This window comes from Amphiprion ocellaris, chromosome 20, assembly GCF_022539595.1.
Source record: "Amphiprion ocellaris isolate individual 3 ecotype Okinawa chromosome 20, ASM2253959v1, whole genome shotgun sequence".
Lineage (NCBI taxonomy): Eukaryota > Metazoa > Chordata > Actinopteri > Pomacentridae > Amphiprion > Amphiprion ocellaris.
Genome location: NC_072785.1, coordinates 24,382,685 through 24,399,506, shown reverse-complemented (window position 1 = coordinate 24,399,506; position 16,822 = coordinate 24,382,685). Strand labels below are relative to the sequence as shown.

Below are 16,822 nucleotides of genomic sequence, written 5' to 3'. Positions count from 1 at the left end.
ACTTATCTGGCTTGTTTATATTTCATTAGACCAATCACAGTCATCATGGGCAGGGGAAGTGAAGGATATGGTTTCGGTGAAACATCTTAGTCTGTGGCAAAGCTTGAAATGTTCATTGTGGTAGGTTGCTGCTTGGAGGTTGTTGTTTCACGTAGCAAAGAGAACTATTCACAGATGGCCACCAGTGTTATGCATCCCATGTCTGAAATGGGCTTAACAGAGCTGCTGGCATGGGTCTTAGTCTTGTTCTCTTTTAACTTTTGTGTGTGTTGACCATTGTTGCAACATTTGCATTGTCAGCTGAAGATCTGTAGGGAGTATTCCTAAACATTGACTGTACTGGGAACATTGCTTCTTTTAATTGTAGAGTCACTTGCTAATCATTACTTGAACTGGTTTCAGACACAACCTTGATGAACCCATTTAGGGAAACAAGAACCTGTAAAGTAGGTCGATTTTCCTGCTTTAAACATTATATTTTCTGGTTGTCCATAAATCCATGCTATTATTGTGAACATGATATATCAGGAACACCATGAGGGAATTTCTTCAGATTGGGCAGAAATGTTTGGTGGTCAAATGAAAACACATTTTGACCGTTACTCAAGAATTTAAAGGCTAATTATGATGCAATTGCAAGATAAAATAATGAAGTGATGCCATTTTTTAACCAAAAGGCCAAATTTACTGTGATGTCACAACACCATAACTCAACAAGAGAAGGACAGATTGCGACTGTACTCAACATTTGTTGAGATACTGATTTGGTGACACAAATTTTGGGTTCCCACTATGAAACTCTGGTGATTATCGATCTTGAAGATGTGTGTGAGGCTTCACTGCAGCCACATTCTTATTTGAAGGCAAGTCTACTGTCATGACAACAACTATGTGCTCAGGCAATCAGAATCAGATTCATGGCCAACTTGTACAGTGCCGTGCAAAAATATTTGAATCCAGTTGAAACGCTGTGGCAAGACATTAGAAGGACAGTTCGTGATCAAAAACCATCAAATGTGGCTGAATTAAAATTTGTCTGCGGAGAAGAATGTGCTAAAATTCCTACATGACGATGTAAAAAACTTATCACAAGCTGTAGCAAACACTTAACTTTAGTTGTTGCTGCCAAGGGACCAAATAGTTATTAGGTTCAGTGGGGCAATTACTTTACCACAGGGTGATATAGGTTGTCAGTCATTCCTCAAAAAACATGATTTAAAAATTGCGTTTTATGTTTTGTGGGTTTTCTCTGTTTAATATTCTATAAATATAAACAATAGCTTGATGATCTGAAACATTTAAGTGTGAGAAATGTTCAAAAATAGAGGATTTCTTTTGCACTGCACTGTACATTAACTTGACTCTTGTTTCCCTCAGTGAACTTCATAGATTACATGTGAGACTCGACAGACGTGGTCATACACTGCAACGTGACTGGTGAAGGCACACAGCCAAGAGGCTGTAACTCTAGTTTTAGTGTATACATTTCCAGTTTGTCTTATCAAATTCATAAATTAACGTAAACATCAACCATAAAGTCAGCATTTCAGAGAAGTCGGATATGCTATAAACCAGGTTAATGAATGTTTGGTTTTTACAGATGTTATGTACGTATGTTATGTTACGTAGCGACACAGTCTGTGATGTAACTGATTAGACAACCGTCCTCTTATTTGGCTTTCTGAAAAGTTCAGTTAGTTAATTCTCTTTCGAAGTCGCTGCACATTGACCAGTAAGCTGAGTGTTGCGTGTTGTGAGGACACTTCACAGACAAGTCAAGCTGCTTAAGCCTTTTCATCTTTTCCTTGATGCATTTTTTTCAGATTTTTGTTTATAAAATTATTTTTTAAACCTGTACCATCATTCAGAGTAAACAATACTTTATTCACTTTTGTAATTTAAAGATTTATTGACCATGAAGAATACATATGTTGTCAGTGAAGACGAAGCAGCATAATGACTACAAAGGCAATGTGTAGAATCTGATTCTTTAAAAATATAAGTAGGGGCAAGTTAGGGACCAGTAACTTTCAGCTCTGCCATCCATTATGCATTATCATTTGTACTTTCCACTTCACTTTTTTTTACTATTTTACTTGATTTTATTTAATTCTTGTTTTTTATGCTTGCATTCCATATATGTACAATATTGCCTTTGCATACTGAGGGTCCTGAGGCCCTTGCAGATTACTATAGCTGTCTATATGTCTTGTCTTATCTCTAGTGCTGCACTGACAGTGTAATCTATCAGGGAATAATTTACCCAGCTGAAAAACTATAGACCAAAGGCTGTAACGTGAAGAAATGTCGATTCAACTTGGAATATATACTGTACTCGACGTATAGATACAAAAAGATCTGTGCTTTTCATCGGAATTTCATTACAAAGTCAGTTTTGGATGTTTATTGCAAAAGTAAGGCTCAAGTAATGTAAGCTTGCATTGGATGTAATCATCTGTTATTTTAAACCCACCGAAACTCAAACTCTATGTGTAATTGCTTCGAGCTGACTCTCACAGTATTCATTATTTTACATCTTTTTATGGATTAATAGTTACTGTTATACTAACAAAGACATATATCAGCTGACATCACCTATAGCTGTTTTTTTTTTTTAACTAGTCTTATCTAAAGAGTTTAAAATGTCCCCCACTGAGGGTCGGTCGATGGGACTCTGGCAGCAGTGAGAGAACAGCACCCTCCCATGTTCATCCAAAACAAAGTCGCCTCCCAGCTGGAGTAAAAATGCAACAAAAAAAGACAAAAACAAATTATTTATCAGTCTCAATATCCTTTCTTCTTTGGTAAAAATATGTATAACATTTCAACATGAGTTTAAAAAAAACAGCTGTTGATTTCTGCATCATCTTCTGTGCATGAGCCATAAATTATTTATTTTATAATTGAAAGGACATTGTCATAACAAAAACATGATAGCTTATGACCTCGTATTTTTTGGTTCACTGTCACATAGTTACACACATTTGCACTGAATTACTCTTGTATTTTTGTTAAATCACAAAGTAGGACTTCAGATTTCTTGCACAAACACTCTAAAAAGTATTTCAAAGGACCAATATTACCAAGGACCACTGAATTAAATGCATGGCTGCAAGATGAAATATCTAATTGAGATAATTTTAGATAAACCTTTTAAACTGCAAATGTTATTTTGATGGATTGGGTAGTCATAATGTTGACAATTGCATCAGTCTAATATTGTGTGTAGTTTAAACTGAAATTTCTGCATTATTTTATAATTTAAACTGAATTCAAGTCGAGGTAATTTTGTTTGATCTTAAGGTCAGGATTTCAAGTCCCCTATTACCTATTTAACATTGGCGAAACCCTTTTTTAAAAAAATTTGCCCACTTAAAAGCTAGTATTTTGGTAGTTATATATGTAATACTTAAAAATTCTCTTAAAATAATTGTGAAATGCGAGCTAGAACAACTACTTTTTATGAAGAATCAACTTAAAAACACATATTTATGCTACCAATTATTAAGTAAATGGTAATTTACAACATCTTTGATTGTAGTGGAAAGGCAAATTCCCCATTTCATTACAAGTTGTCATAATTTAAAAAGACTCAGGCAAACTTTTTTTTTTTTCTTTTTTGAGCCAAAAAATGATGTCTTAGAGTGAAGGCCTCTAGGTTCTGCTGCAGAAAATGTGATGTTTAACCTGAAACATGTCGTCTTGAATCGACGGAAGCCCTCGTGGAAACTCCATGTTGTCTGCCACATATTCAGCGTAGAGCAGCATGTTACTGAAGTTTAACACTTTCTTCAGAGATGCTCCAAGACCAAATGCAGCATAAATCTGCAATACCCAACACAGATTTTATGAATTTATCAACCAGATGGTGAGAGAAGTGTATATTCTGCTGCCCAGCGCTGACTCCTGACCTTTCTGTCCGGGTCCAGCAGCATGTCGTACTGACAGAATGTGTCCTGCAGCCAGTATGAAGCTCCTTCCAGACAGCCAAATGACACCACCACCACTTGAACAGAGTGTCCATCCAGGGAACTCTATCAAATAATGTCACAGTTTAATGTATAGTCATGCCAATTTAATTTATTGGAATCTTTAAAGAGGCTTTTCATTAACTGACATGTTTTCTGGCCGCCACAGAAGGAAACGTGACTGGATGCTTTCCAGTTTCTGCTCTCTGATAATGTCAAACTCTAAACTCACTGTACTGGTTCTGTCTGCACTTTCAGAGAGAATAATTTACTCAAAATTAATTTAATTAGGAATTTACGGCATGTAAAAGAACATCACTTCAGCTTCTAAGTATATAACCAGAAGAGACCGCTCCAAAGTCATCAGGGGACAGTGCAACCATCTGCAGCTCAACGCCAGTAAGACGAAGGAGATGATCATCGACTTCCACAGGAGGAGGACACCTCAGACTGCACTGGTGAACATCCAGGGTTTGGACATTGAGATGGTGGACTCATACAAATACCTGTGTTCACCTCAACAATAAACTGGACTGGACACACAATACAGAGGTTCTGTACAAGAAGGGCCAAAGTCGTCTCCACCTGCTGAGGAGACTGAGGTCCTTTGGAGTGTGCAGGACTCTGCTCAGGACATTCTATGACTCTGTGGTAGCGTCTGCTATCTTCTATGCAGTGGTCTGCTGGGGAGCAGGGAGCAGTGAAAGGGACAGAAAGAGACTAAACAGACTGGTCAGGAGGGCTGGTTCTGTCCTGGACTGTTCCCTGGACTCCATAGAGGAGGTGGGTGAGAGGAGGATGTTGGCAAAGCTCACATCCATCATGGACAATCCCTCTCACCCACTGCATGACACTGTGGGGTCTTTAAGCAGCTCCTTCAGCAGCAGACTGAGACATCCACCCTGCAAGAAAGAGCGCTATCACAGGTCCTTCATCCCATCTGCTATAAGACTTTACAACATCAGCATCACTGGCTGATGTTAACATAAACTGGACTTACATCATATCATCTTAAACCATGGTAAAATCTGCACAACAATTTCTTGCACTGCTGGCATTTTCTGCACTTTTACAGTTAAATTTATTCCACAGGCCACTTTAAGCTGATGTCACTTATAGTGTAGTAATACTGTATTTATTAATTTTTCATTCTTCATTCTTGTATATATTATTGTTATTATAATTATTATCTTTACTGTACACATGGTTAGTGCTGCTCTGAAAGATTTCCGCTGCTGTAACACTGGAAATTTCCCCTGACCTGGGGAGTAATAAAGGACTATCTCTTATCTCTTAATGTCAGATTGACCCAACGATTACACATGGATGTCGCGGTCAGTCACTATGAAAAGGTTTAATATTCCATTTGTTGTGCCACTCTGAAACTGGCATTGTGTTTCTGTTATGGTCCCTGCTCCTGCCCTTGTTCTTCTCCGTCCTCCTTCTTTCTCCCTCCTTTTTCCTGTCTGCCATCTGTCTCTCCCTATTCTTACTCTCTCTGGTCTCTCTCTCTTATACCTCTCCCTCACTCGTCCCATGTCTTCTCTCTCTCCTTGTCTTGTACCTCTGGCTCCGTCTGTTTGTCTCCATGTCTCCCTCTCTCTTGTGTCTCTCTGCTTCCTGAATGTTCCACCTGCCTGCAGTCTGATTGCAGCAATGAGAATCAGCTGCCGTAATTAGCTCACACCAGTCACCTGTTCATAATTCCACCTCCCAGTATATAAACCAGCTCTGTCATTCACTCCCTGCCGGACCATAGACTCTCATATTCTGCATCATCTCCGGACCCCCACATCTCATGGATACAACTCTGCCCCTGTACTCCTGCCGGTTCCTGTTTATTTCCCCACCAGGACTTACTTTCCCCGTTTGGATTCCCACCTGTTCCTACTCTGTCTCCAACCCGCCTTTTGTGTTCCACCATTTCCCAGATTCCCTGAACCTGCTCACCAGCCCCTTCAGTTTAGTTTTCTTAGATTTTCCCCCCTTTTGTTAGTCTGAAGTTTTTGTTGATTTTAGTTGTCTTGCCCGTTTTCCCAATTAGGTTTACCTTGTCAGCTTTCAGTCCTTCATCCCTGCCTATTCCTAGTTCATCCCTAGTTTGTATCCCTAGGTTTTTGTTCATTCTCAGTAAAGTTCCTTTTTCTGCTAAAACTAGTTTGTCTGCTTCTGTGCCTGCATCTGGGTTTTCTGACTCCCCCACTTAACAGTTTCTTTTCTACAACTAAATCTTTTTTTTTCGTATTTCTGTCCTCTTTTCTCGCTCATGTTGCTGTGCACATGTGGAGCCTGCATATCAACAAACCTGTGTCTGGAACATAAAGTAAAAAAAAAAAAAAAAATCTGTGCCTCTGAGAATCCCTCAGTCAGGTTAAATTCATGTTTAAGTAGATTTGTTATTGAAAAACTCCAAGTTTTTTGTGTATTAAGCAGCAAAAAAGTTTGCCTCACCTTGCTGTATCGATGCTGGAACAATATGTCATGCAGCCCTAATTTTATTGAAAACCGACATTCGTCCTTTTTGAGAAAGCATTTGAATGTGTGGAATTTACCTGATTGTTCTCCAGATCTTTAATATGCAGACGGCAGAGCAGGCATGAGAACTGACGGATTAACACCAGCAAAGTCTTTTTACTCCTCGCAAGATACTTCTGCAGAGTCACTCTTCTACCAAACAAAACGGAACAAAAGGGCAAAATGTAACACCATCACTTAGATATTTAAACTGGCATTTTGCTGCATTTCCAAATCCTCTACTCACTGTCCTGTTCTGGCATCGGTGAGAGGCGTATCTGGTGGAATACACTTGGACTGATGGTCGGCGTCCAGCAGCTCAGCACTCAGTTGTAACTCATCGTCGAGGCGCTGCAGAAAGGCATCCCACTGCACCTGTGTTACATTGGTTGCACTGAGTAAAAATACGGCCTTGTTAGGAATGTTTTTAAGATTTTATTTTAAACTTCAATAACTCACTTCGAGCTGTTGAAAGTCGTGCACGGCATCCCGCAAAGCAGCACAGCTGGAAACATCAGAGTTTTTAGGGTTGTTTCAGTTCATCAGAGCTGTACAGATTCCTGTATTTTGTTATTAAATGAGTGGATGCATACAGATATTTATTACTACAGGGTGCCAGTTTGGTGTTCTCAATGAGTCTAGATTATAGTTTTTAATTTCAAAAGCCATAAAAATAAGAGTTTTAAGTGTTTATTTTTGATCTTCAGCTCTATTTTTTGCTCTTACTTATTGTATTTTCTCCAGAGATCTTGTGCGTCCTTTTTCCTCTTAACAGACAGGCTGTGAAGTAACAAAATAAGAATATAAAGTAGAATCTGTAGTGCTATGAGGCTCATAAATCTATAGCATGCACTCATAAACTATGTGTTTCAGTGGCAGCAATGAAAGTATTAAAAGCCTTTACAGTTACAGGCTGTTTATATGCTGATGGTACGACTCAGGACCTGCTGTACAAAGCTGCACCAGCTTCAATCAGCCCCAGCAGCGACTGTCTTTGCTCAATGCGGATTTTCTGCCTGATGAATTCCTGGCAAGAGCCTGCATTACAGAAAGCACATATAGTTAGTATGTAACAGTCTGCAAAGGTTGATTCTTTATAGATAATGATTGACAGGCCTCCTGGCGGCCCCGCTCGTGGTGCGACCATAAATCGCCTGCCAACTGCAGAGCGTGGTGTCTGCGCATCTATTTTTATGTACACTTGTCTGGCCTCACAAATTGCTGCCTACCTTCCCTGCTCTCCTTCTCAGCGAGGTCCAGCAGAGCTTTTCCATTTTCAACAAAAGCCGCGAGAGCCTTTGCACAAGAAGCTGCGGTCACCTCTGGACTTTCAGTCATTTTCTGTTTGCTCTTTCATGAGATATGCAGCTTCTTATCAGCAACGTCTGCTTTCGAAGTCCAGTCTGAGCAAATTTAGAAACAAAAGAGATTCTGCTGCGATTTAAAGGGCCACTTCACTGATTAGGAAGCCTGTTTGTACATTTGTATAGTGCTCTTCTGTGGCTGTGGAGAAGCTTTTTAAAGTTGCACAATACTTCTTGAGCAAACCTTAGTTTAGCATTTGAGATGTGGGCTTTATTGAAGAACTGAGGGCCTACGTTTGCTTCTGCTGCGTCTCATTCACTCATTCCAGCTGTTCTAATCAATAAACACCACGAAACAAAATAAAAGACACAAATGTGAGCCACATGTCTTCCATTTGAACAGAGTGTAGCAGCATGGGGTAATGGGACGTCAAGTGACGGTTGTTTTTCTGCAGATTTGGACGTTTGAGTCTGATCAATGCTGTACTTGTTCACTACAGCACATTATCTGTTAGACTGCAGCATATTTCCTTTCACATAAGACTGTGGTTGACATAAGACATCCATGTTTGCTTGCTTTTGCTGATGCTTTACTACTTTTTGACCTGAAACTGGATTCATCACTATGGGTCATTCCATTTCCGATCATCACATTTTTAGAACAACTTATGCTCAACCATCTCTGATTTACCTGAAAATTTTCTAGCATAAAATATGGATAGCTATAAAGATATTTGTGAAGTTTACTTTACCCACTTTTGGCACACTTGCAAAATGAAATTTGAGGCTATGTTTGGATGACAGTGTCTCAGAAACTATTACAGATACTATTTAATAGTATGGTATTAAGGATACAATTTTCACTTTATTTCTCATCATGTCTTTGAATCTGCAGTGTTGGACAAGTACCTCCAATAAGTTCAAATGTGAAAAAAACTGTTTAGTTGACCTAAAAATCCCACCTTTGAGCACTCAATAACAAAAAAATTAATAATGCAGAAGTCAGACAGTGACATTTTCTAAACCATATGTAGTTGTGTGTCACAATAACACAAAACTAAACATCTCGAATACTTTTAATATAAAATACTTGGTCACAAAAATGGCAAACGTTATTTTCTTTGAATTTCTGTTGCTTTACCACTATGCTCTTTTCTTTATTCCCATTTAAAATTTACATTTTAATTATATTTTCAGTTTTATTTCATGTAGAAAATGGTGACTATAATAGTAGTAATGTCATTATTTCAGCATTACTTCTTAGAAATCATTATTTTTCATTCATCAGTTTGCTGTGACAGTGTTTTCTAAATACAATACTCACAGTCCTTGACCCTGCCAGTTTGAAAATGCTTTGAAAAGGATTGTTGTTTTGAACAAAATATGGCATTTAGAGCTGCTGAATTCTTTCAAAATCAAACCAGAATCTGAAGGTGAATTCATTTATTAGTTTTCTCAACAAGGTAATGTTTAGCTTTTGCACCCCGCTAGCAGCTAATGGCAGATTCTTAAACATGTTTTTTTGCAGTAAATACTGTTTAGTAGTCATATCTTTCCTTGTATAAGCCTCAAAATAACTGTACTGGTCTTATGTGTCGAAAAAAAGGGAAAGGTGTCATAACTTCTTTTCTTTTTAATCGATGCGTTAGAAAATCCATAAAACTGCTCAGTTATAGTTGGCCTGTTGCAGGCGCTAAAATGAACCTCATCTTAAATCTTCACATATCGGCCTCACACACTGAACACAAAGCCAGCATTTTTCTTTTTATTGCTGTTGCATCTCACATGAACCAGGTTTCTTTTCGGGGAGGTTTCAACATTAATCAACCGACTCCATTTCCAGATCTCTCTCTTCTTGGTATCCATCCTCATTGACTTCCTGCTGTTTGCTCTCCTCTGTGTGGTTCTCTTGTGGCTCCTCAATGCCCTCAGAGAGTCCATGTGATTGGCTGGCATCTGTTTCTGTGGGCACGGTATGAGAGATCGTGAAAGAAGTGGCGATTTCCTTCAGAAGGGCCTGTTCGGCTTTCAGTTTAGCCAGTTCATCGGTCAGGGGAGATGTGAGCGGCGTCCTGGCTGGAGCTGCTGGAGCTGCAGGAGCTAGTGGAGCTGTAGTGATCTGGATGGGCTGAGCCTCTTTTGGGGGGTCTTTAGGGGTCTCCTGCACCTCAGGAACCTCCTTCTCTGTTTTCTCAGCGGTGTTGACGACTTCCTGTTGACTGCCAGCTCCCTGTACCTTCTCAAACAAAGTCTTCCTTTCCTCTTGCAAAGCTCTACACAGGTTCTCAAGCTTCTGGTTCTTGATGGTGAGAAGCTCAAACTCCTTCTCCTTGATCGCTTTCTGTAGAGCATTAAAACATCATCAGTTAAAGTCTCCTCTAGTAAACAGATTTCTTGAAAACAAAAAAATGTCTCTTACATCTGCCACCATGTCAATGAGATTCTTGTTGCAGCCATCAAAGCGAGTCTTCCATGACTGGCACTCCTTGTCCAGCTTTTTCATTTTCTTGGCCATCTACATGGCAAGAATAAAAAAAAATCATGTTACATTGCACACAATCAAAGCATCTTCTAAAATTAGCTGCAACACTCAAGTATAGGATTGTAGCTTGTCAGTTTTTTTTGAAGTTTTACTGAAAAGCTCATGGGATTTTTTCCTCTTGTCATCTTTGTTTTCACAGATAAACTGAATAATCTAACCAATATCGTGAAGCTGACTTCAAATATCCTGTAAAACCGCACTTACTTTGTCCATGTCCTGTTTGAAGCCACTGTAGACACTGTTACTCTTTGATACGGTGCCCTGGAATTCATCAAACTTCCTGGAGTACATATCGAGCTGAGGTAGAAATGGTGACAAAACATTATACGTGTCTCCAGGGAGGCAGAAAAACCAGACACTTTTTGCTCATGACACCTCTGTTACTGTACCTGGGTCTTCATATCGATTTCTTGCTCCTTCATGACCTTCACTTGCAATTTATACTCCGCCGTCTGCTTTAGCAGCTGTGGAACAGTGAAATGTTACATGAAAATGAGCTTTAGGGCTTTACAATTGCAAATGTTTAGTTAAAAATGCTCAGAACGTACAAGCTCTTTCTCCAGCTTGTGCTTCTCCTCTGCCTCTTTCAGGACCATGTTTGCCTGCTGGAGTTTGGTTTCCAGCAGCTTTTCCTTCAGGTCTCTGTGCTTGAAGACCTTTTCCAGGTTCTGGAAGACATTCAGGTGAATTTATGAGTCGTTTTCACACAGAAAAGCTGTTTAATTTCTCGCTCAGGGGAGCTTTGGCTACATAAAACTGAAATAGTGTAACTAATAAATGTAAGACCTAGGGTGATATTTGCAAATAATTCACCCAGATGTGTAGAGATGTTTGCATGAGTGCAGTGCATGCGAGGTCTAGTTTGCATTGGGAGTGCTCATTGACTTTCTAATGTGTTCCTTTAATGGTTCCTAACCTTATGTGACTGTCTGGTCTAAACGCATGTCTGCTCGGTATGTGGCAGCTGGGATCCATACCGCCTCTCGCTGGTCGTACTGTGAAATGAGTCCCTTCAGTTTTTCTGCCAGAGCGCTGTTCTCCTGACACAGCTTGGTGTTGCGGGTGCTGTGCTCCTCGATCTGGGCCTGAATCTCGCTGAGCGTCCCTTGGAAATGGGTGGTGATCTCTTTCCTCTTCAGGTCGTCCTCTCTGCACCTCTGCAGGGTCTCTTCCTGTGATTTCAAGCACAAATGTTCATGCTCAAACCAAACTGCACAGCAAGATTCATTTGGAGTTACAACATACTTTGAGCTTGTGTAATTCCCTGGAGTTCAGGATTTTTTACCCAGTGTTAAAAAAAACACGCACATCCTGTTTTATTTCATTGTTCTGCACCACAGTCAGCCACACAGGAGGCTAAAATTTGATTAGAACTGACTGTCTGATATCTTCTGGTGACGGTAAATGTTTATGTTCAGACTGAAATCAGTTTTAAAGAATTTCATAGGCTTCATATTTGTTCGTAGTTGCTAGAGCTGCAACAATCATTTGATTCCTGCATAACTTGATAGAATGAAAATTAATCTGCAGCTGTTTTGATCATTTAAGAAACCAATTCTCAGATAATTTATTCATGAAAATTAGTATTACTTGCAGCCCTGTAAATAACACATTCTAGTGCATGCTCTGGGGACATTATGGCTGCAATATGAAAAGAGTTGTTTTCTGTTTTTCTTTCACATCTCAAACAGTCAGAATTTGGTAGCAATGGGCATGCTAAAAGAACATTCCGCTTTTACCCTCTAAACTCTTTAATGTACTGTAGAAAAAGGTGATAGATATAGTAGTAATGTCATTATTTCTAGGTTCCTCCTCAGAAATTATTATTTTGTCTTGTTGGGTTACTGTGGCAGTGTTGTCTAAATACAATACCAACAATCCTTTACCCTGCCAGTTTGAAAATGCTTTAAAAATTGTTACTGTTGTGAACAAATTATAGTTTTATAGCTGCTGAATTCTTTGAAAATTGACCCAAAATCCAAAAGTGAATTTATAATGATCCATATTTTCTAATCTTTCGCTTCATTGGCAGCTAATGTGAACTGTTAACAATGGCTACACCAAAACAACAATTCTCTTTTGCCCTCTAAACACATTTATTTACTATAGAAAAAGGTGATCAGTATAGTAGTAATGTTATTATTTCAGCTTCACTTCTCATAAATCATTATTTTGTCTTGTCAGTTTGCTGTGGCAGTGTTATCTAAATACAATACAAACAATCCTTGGCCCTGATAGTTTGGAAATGCTCTAAAAATCGTTGCTGTTGTGAACAAAATATGGCATTATAGCTGCTGAATTCTTTCAAAAATTGACCCAGAATCTGAAAGTAAATTCATAATAATTCATAATCACTAATCTACGCTAATGTGAACTGTTAGCAGTAGTCACACCAAAGACCAACCTACTTTTACCCTCCAAACTCTTCTGTTTAAAGATAACTGACATAGTAGTAATGTTATTATATCTACGTTACTTCTCAAAAATCATTATTTTGTCTTGTCAGTTTGCTGTGCAGTGTTGTCTAAATACAATATAAACAATCCTAGATCCTCCTTGTTGAGAAATGCTTTAAAATGGTTGCTGTTGTGAACAAAATCGAAGGTTAATTCATTTATTCGGTGGTGGCTTTCTCAACAAGGTTAGCAAACAACCTACTTTTACCCTCTAAACTGTCAGTTAACCATGAAATTCCCTCACATTTTTTGTAATTTTAAGAAAACCTTTAATTTCCCCGTCACTTGCAGCCAAACTGACAATGCCGTTGATGTTGTGTGTATTGCTTTGCTTCCATTTCCCCGCCTGATATGTGACGAAATCTTTGCAAAACTATCTAATCTTCTCCTATATTTAAAATGGAATTCTGCTGGTTTGAGCAACACTCGGCATCACAGCAGGAGTCGTGGGTGTGGCAGCATAAGAGGTCAAATCTTGAGCTTTGACATAATGGCTGATTTTTGTTGCCAGCTGATGTCATCTCCTGTAGAGCCGAACATATGGTGACACCACCTGGCACCGCAGCTCGGTTAACAGCAAACGGCAACTTCAGCAACTTAGATTAGACACCATTTTTGTTCAGTTGATGTCGAATCCTGATGCAACTTGTCGAGCTGTAGCTGGAATACCTTTAGAGTCTTGTTGTGTCTCTGCAGCTCTCTGCAGAGTCCCTCCAGTTTGCTCCGAGCCAACACCGCCCGGCTGTGCTCGCTCTGAAGCTGGTCCTTCTCCTTCATCACTTGGAGCAGCTTCTTCTGCAGAACCTTCATCTGCTTCTGATCACTGCGATGCTCCTCTAGCTGCAAAAACACAACACGAGAGTGAATATATCTTTTCCTTGATACAGCTCCTTTATTCCTCTTCGCCTTCATTCATCATCCACTCACCAGCTCGGCGTGCTTCTTGATGATGGCCTCCAGTTTCTGTTCAGGAGTGCCAAGTTTGTTCAGACTTTGCATCAGCAGCATGGCTTCCTTCCCTGAACAGCCACAGAGAATCTCCAGTTAAACACCATCCATCTTCAGCTGATTTTTAACAGATATTGTCTTGGAATTTAATTACATACTGTGAAAAATCCTCCTGATGCAGCTATAAAAGGCACGAGGAAATACTATTTTGCCTGCACGTCTGTTGCAGATGGATGCTCCTACACGTGTTACGGCTCTGCTTACACGCCTATCGGTTTCAGCATGACTTTTGCTGACTCAGCCGAATTGAACCCACCTCAGCTAAAATCAATAACACATTCTGAAATTTAAAAAAAACAAAAAAAAACACCACACCTAGGTTTTTGAGCCTCTTCTTCTCCAGTTTCTGGTCCTTGCGGGCGTCGGCCTCTTTGACGGCAGTGACCTCCTCTGTGTCCTCTGGCTCAGCTGGAATCTCGGCAGCCTGGTAGGTGCTAATGATGTCCTCCAGCTGCTGGTCCAGGTCCTCTGTCAGGTCAATGTGGCGATCGTCGGCTGGCAATGCACCCGTGGGTGCAGGGCTGCTCTCCTGACAAGCCTCCATTGTTCTGATTCTGTAGTACTGAGAGGGAAACAGTTGGTTCTGTAATGGAGGAATAAATACTCCGGGATTACTCTTATGATAAACTCTGACATGAACTACAGTTCTTTGGTGTAGTCATAAACGTATAGGGAGCAAAGCTGACTTCTGAATCATTCTGAGTGTCTAATGTGGTCATTTTTATGTCTTGGCTACTTCAGCTAGCCTTTTTGAGGGCTAATTTCAAACAATAATTAATCCAAAAACTGTTTTACTGAAAGCAGATTTACTAAATCAAAGCTTTGTCATAGTAGGAAAAGCACAACTGTCACTAATAACATTAACAAAGACTGCTAAGGGTCGACAGATATGTTTTTTCAGGACTAATAGTGATTATTATTAATCAAGGAGAGCAACTGATATTTGGAACTGATAAATATTTGCATTAAAAACACAAACTCCAATTCAAAGCTTAATTAAAATGCTTTTGTTTATTTTTTGTTTCATTAAAAGAGAGCTTTTAGCATTTATCCTTCAGTGTTTTTAGGCTATTACACATGATGCATAACCAGATAGTGCTCTAGTGCTGTGTGAAAGAGAGGTGGTTATATCAGAGACAAAATAGCACAATTTTGAATTAATTTATTTTATTGGAATCAATTCTTTAAAAAGCAGCAATACCAATAATATGAAAAATGCAAACTTAAGTCGAGTTTTATCCTCTGTCTTAGCATTGAACTGGTATGAACAATACAAGTTATTTTAATATTTCATTTAAATGTATTCCAGTAAACTGATCAAGCTGATATACCATCAGGTATTAGCTTCCTGCAGATCCATGTTGATATCATTATTTTAATAAGACGTTACAGCAATACCAAGTTCACATTTCAAGTTGTATTTTGTACACTATTCAGATGTTTGTTACATCTGTTTATTTCATTTCATCTACCTTTAAAGTTCTGTATTGATCTGGCTATGCTTAGCATCCAATTAATTACATTTAGATCATAATTATGGCTCTGACTGAATAATTGTTTTTGTTATCAATTAATCTGCTAATTAGTTTCTTGGGTAATTCTCATTAAATGTTAGAAAACAGTGTGATGCTCTAAAAAATGTGCTGTTTTGTTCAATCAAGAGACCAATTTTTTTATTAACTAACAAATCCTCAAAATTAACTAAGCATATTTGGCACTTTTGCTTGAAAAATTAGGAAAATGATTAATCACAGTAGTTGACAACACTCTGTTGATTGACCATCCAAATAACTGAGTAACTATTCAGTTCGAACTCAGTCAACAACATTCTGCTGCTGCGCCTGGTTTGGTAAACGACTGCATTTGTGACTTGTGGTTTTTATACCTTCACCATCACCTTCAGCAAGTATCACTGTGGCGCATTTGAGCAAGGGCACCTATACACTGCAGTTTTATATAGCAACTCCAGATGTGGAAAATGCTAGATGCTTTTTCATGATTGTAGCAGCTGCAGTCAAAATCTATTTCCATGGTTTTGAGAACATTTTACGGCAGGCAATGTGGAGAAAATGGCTCTTTTGTGGCAAAAAAGTGAATCAACACCATCGATTAAAGTAGCAGCAGAACTTCACAGTTGACCAAAGTGACTGGATCAGTAATATAATGCCTTATGACCTGTTTGCGTCGGTCCTGCGTTGTACAGGCTCACAGCCAGAGCCTGTTTACGTGCATAAAATTAGTGCAGCCACTGCCTGCGCTTTCACAAGCAGAGCACATGGCACCTGTTCCAGACCCATGGGCTATTTTAGGAACTTCTTAATATGGGCACGTTATTTATTTATTTCTAATCCACTCTCATTGATGTCATTGTCAGTGGTTGTGCGCAAGAAAACTGCAATTTTCAACTATTAATATTCAGTAAAAAGTGTTAATGTTGCATAAGCGAGCCCATCTATATTCAAGTTTTTTAAAGGAGGCACATGTTCAAATGGAAAAATACACATCTGTAGGAAAAGGGCATTATTGGTTTCGTCACTGAGCAAGAAAACAACAGGAAAATGTCATATTTACTCCAACAAAGTGTCTCTTCCCCATTTTGTTAGGAAATGACACAGGCAGGTCTCGCTACTGTTAACACCTTCTCATCTTCAGCTAACTTGGCAAGCTTCAAGCAGCCGTCAAATTCAGAGAAACACTCATTAGTACGTGTAAGTACGAGAAGAGGTTTGGAAACCAGCACCAGATTTAAGGTTATTTTTTTGCGCTAATCAGGTGTAAATGTCCTCAAAAGAAGCAGGGTAATGAGCAAACAGGGTCTTACCGGGACCAAGGGCCAGAGGGGGAAAAGGAAGAGTGTCGAGGGGGCTTTGGACAGGCTGCCACCACAGATACAACAGCTGTGATAAGACCACCTCAAAATAAACCAGAGGAGCTCACAGCTCACTCTGAGCAGAGAGAGGGAGGAACTGTACAATACAGCTCTGTCTCAGGACATCTCACTTTAGAAAAAACAACTTATAGGCCTCCTGC

The 16,822-nt window shown here is 39.3% G+C and overlaps 3 protein-coding genes across 4 annotated transcripts in view; 1 reads left to right on the top strand and 2 right to left on the bottom strand.

Moving 5' to 3' along the window:
- LOC111578615 (putative deoxyribonuclease TATDN3) overlaps window positions 1-16,822 on the top strand; it is a 69,159-nt gene that overhangs the window by 12,229 nt on the left and 40,108 nt on the right. The window lies entirely within an intron of this gene.
- LOC111578618 (uncharacterized) lies at window positions 1,890-7,889 on the bottom strand. The gene is made up of 9 exons (XM_023285524.3): window positions 7,712-7,889; window positions 7,427-7,520; window positions 7,209-7,262; window positions 6,942-6,987; window positions 6,730-6,857; window positions 6,521-6,635; window positions 3,912-4,034; window positions 3,688-3,825; window positions 1,890-2,734 (listed from the first exon to the last, which is right to left on the bottom strand). The coding sequence occupies exons 1-9, from the start codon at window positions 7,818-7,820 to the stop codon at window positions 2,615-2,617; spliced, it is 927 nt and encodes a 308-aa protein (XP_023141292.1). The 5' UTR covers window positions 7,821-7,889; the 3' UTR covers window positions 1,890-2,614.
- On the bottom strand, window positions 9,405-16,771 carry txlnbb (taxilin beta b). 2 transcript variants are annotated; one of them, XM_023285489.3, is made up of 10 exons: window positions 16,614-16,771; window positions 14,108-14,354; window positions 13,712-13,803; window positions 13,454-13,624; window positions 11,306-11,500; window positions 10,877-10,996; window positions 10,718-10,792; window positions 10,533-10,625; window positions 10,206-10,301; window positions 9,405-10,127 (listed from the first exon to the last, which is right to left on the bottom strand). In XM_023285489.3, exons 2-10 carry the CDS (start codon window positions 14,334-14,336, stop codon window positions 9,606-9,608), a joined length of 1,593 nt encoding a protein of 530 aa, XP_023141257.1. In that variant the 5' UTR covers window positions 14,337-14,354; window positions 16,614-16,771; the 3' UTR covers window positions 9,405-9,605. The 2 variants fall into 2 exon arrangements, with proteins under 2 accessions (XP_023141257.1, XP_035811079.1); XM_035955186.2 differs by having other exon boundaries at window positions 14,108-14,375; window positions 16,614-16,751.

Excerpts from the sequence above, each read along its gene's own strand:
- LOC111578618 (XM_023285524.3), bottom strand. The coding sequence starts at position 7,820 with ATGACTGAAAGTCCAGAGGTGACCGCAGCTTCTTGTGCAAAGGCTCTC. Across the intron at positions 7,263-7,426 it reads GGTGCAGCTTTGTACAGCAG|CCTGTCTGTTAAGAGGAAAA; the intron begins GTCCTGAGTCGT and ends GTTACTTCACAG. Across the intron at positions 6,988-7,208 it reads CTCTGGAGAAAATACAATAA|CTGTGCTGCTTTGCGGGATG; the intron begins GTAAGAGCAAAA and ends TGATGTTTCCAG.
- txlnbb (XM_023285489.3), bottom strand. The coding sequence starts at position 14,336 with ATGGAGGCTTGTCAGGAGAGCAGCCCTGCACCCACGGGTGCATTGCCA. Across the intron at positions 10,997-11,305 it reads AGTACGACCAGCGAGAGGCG|AACCTGGAAAAGGTCTTCAA; the intron begins GTATGGATCCCA and ends AATGTCTTCCAG. Across the intron at positions 10,626-10,717 it reads AAATCGATATGAAGACCCAG|CTCGATATGTACTCCAGGAA; the intron begins GTACAGTAACAG and ends TTTCTACCTCAG.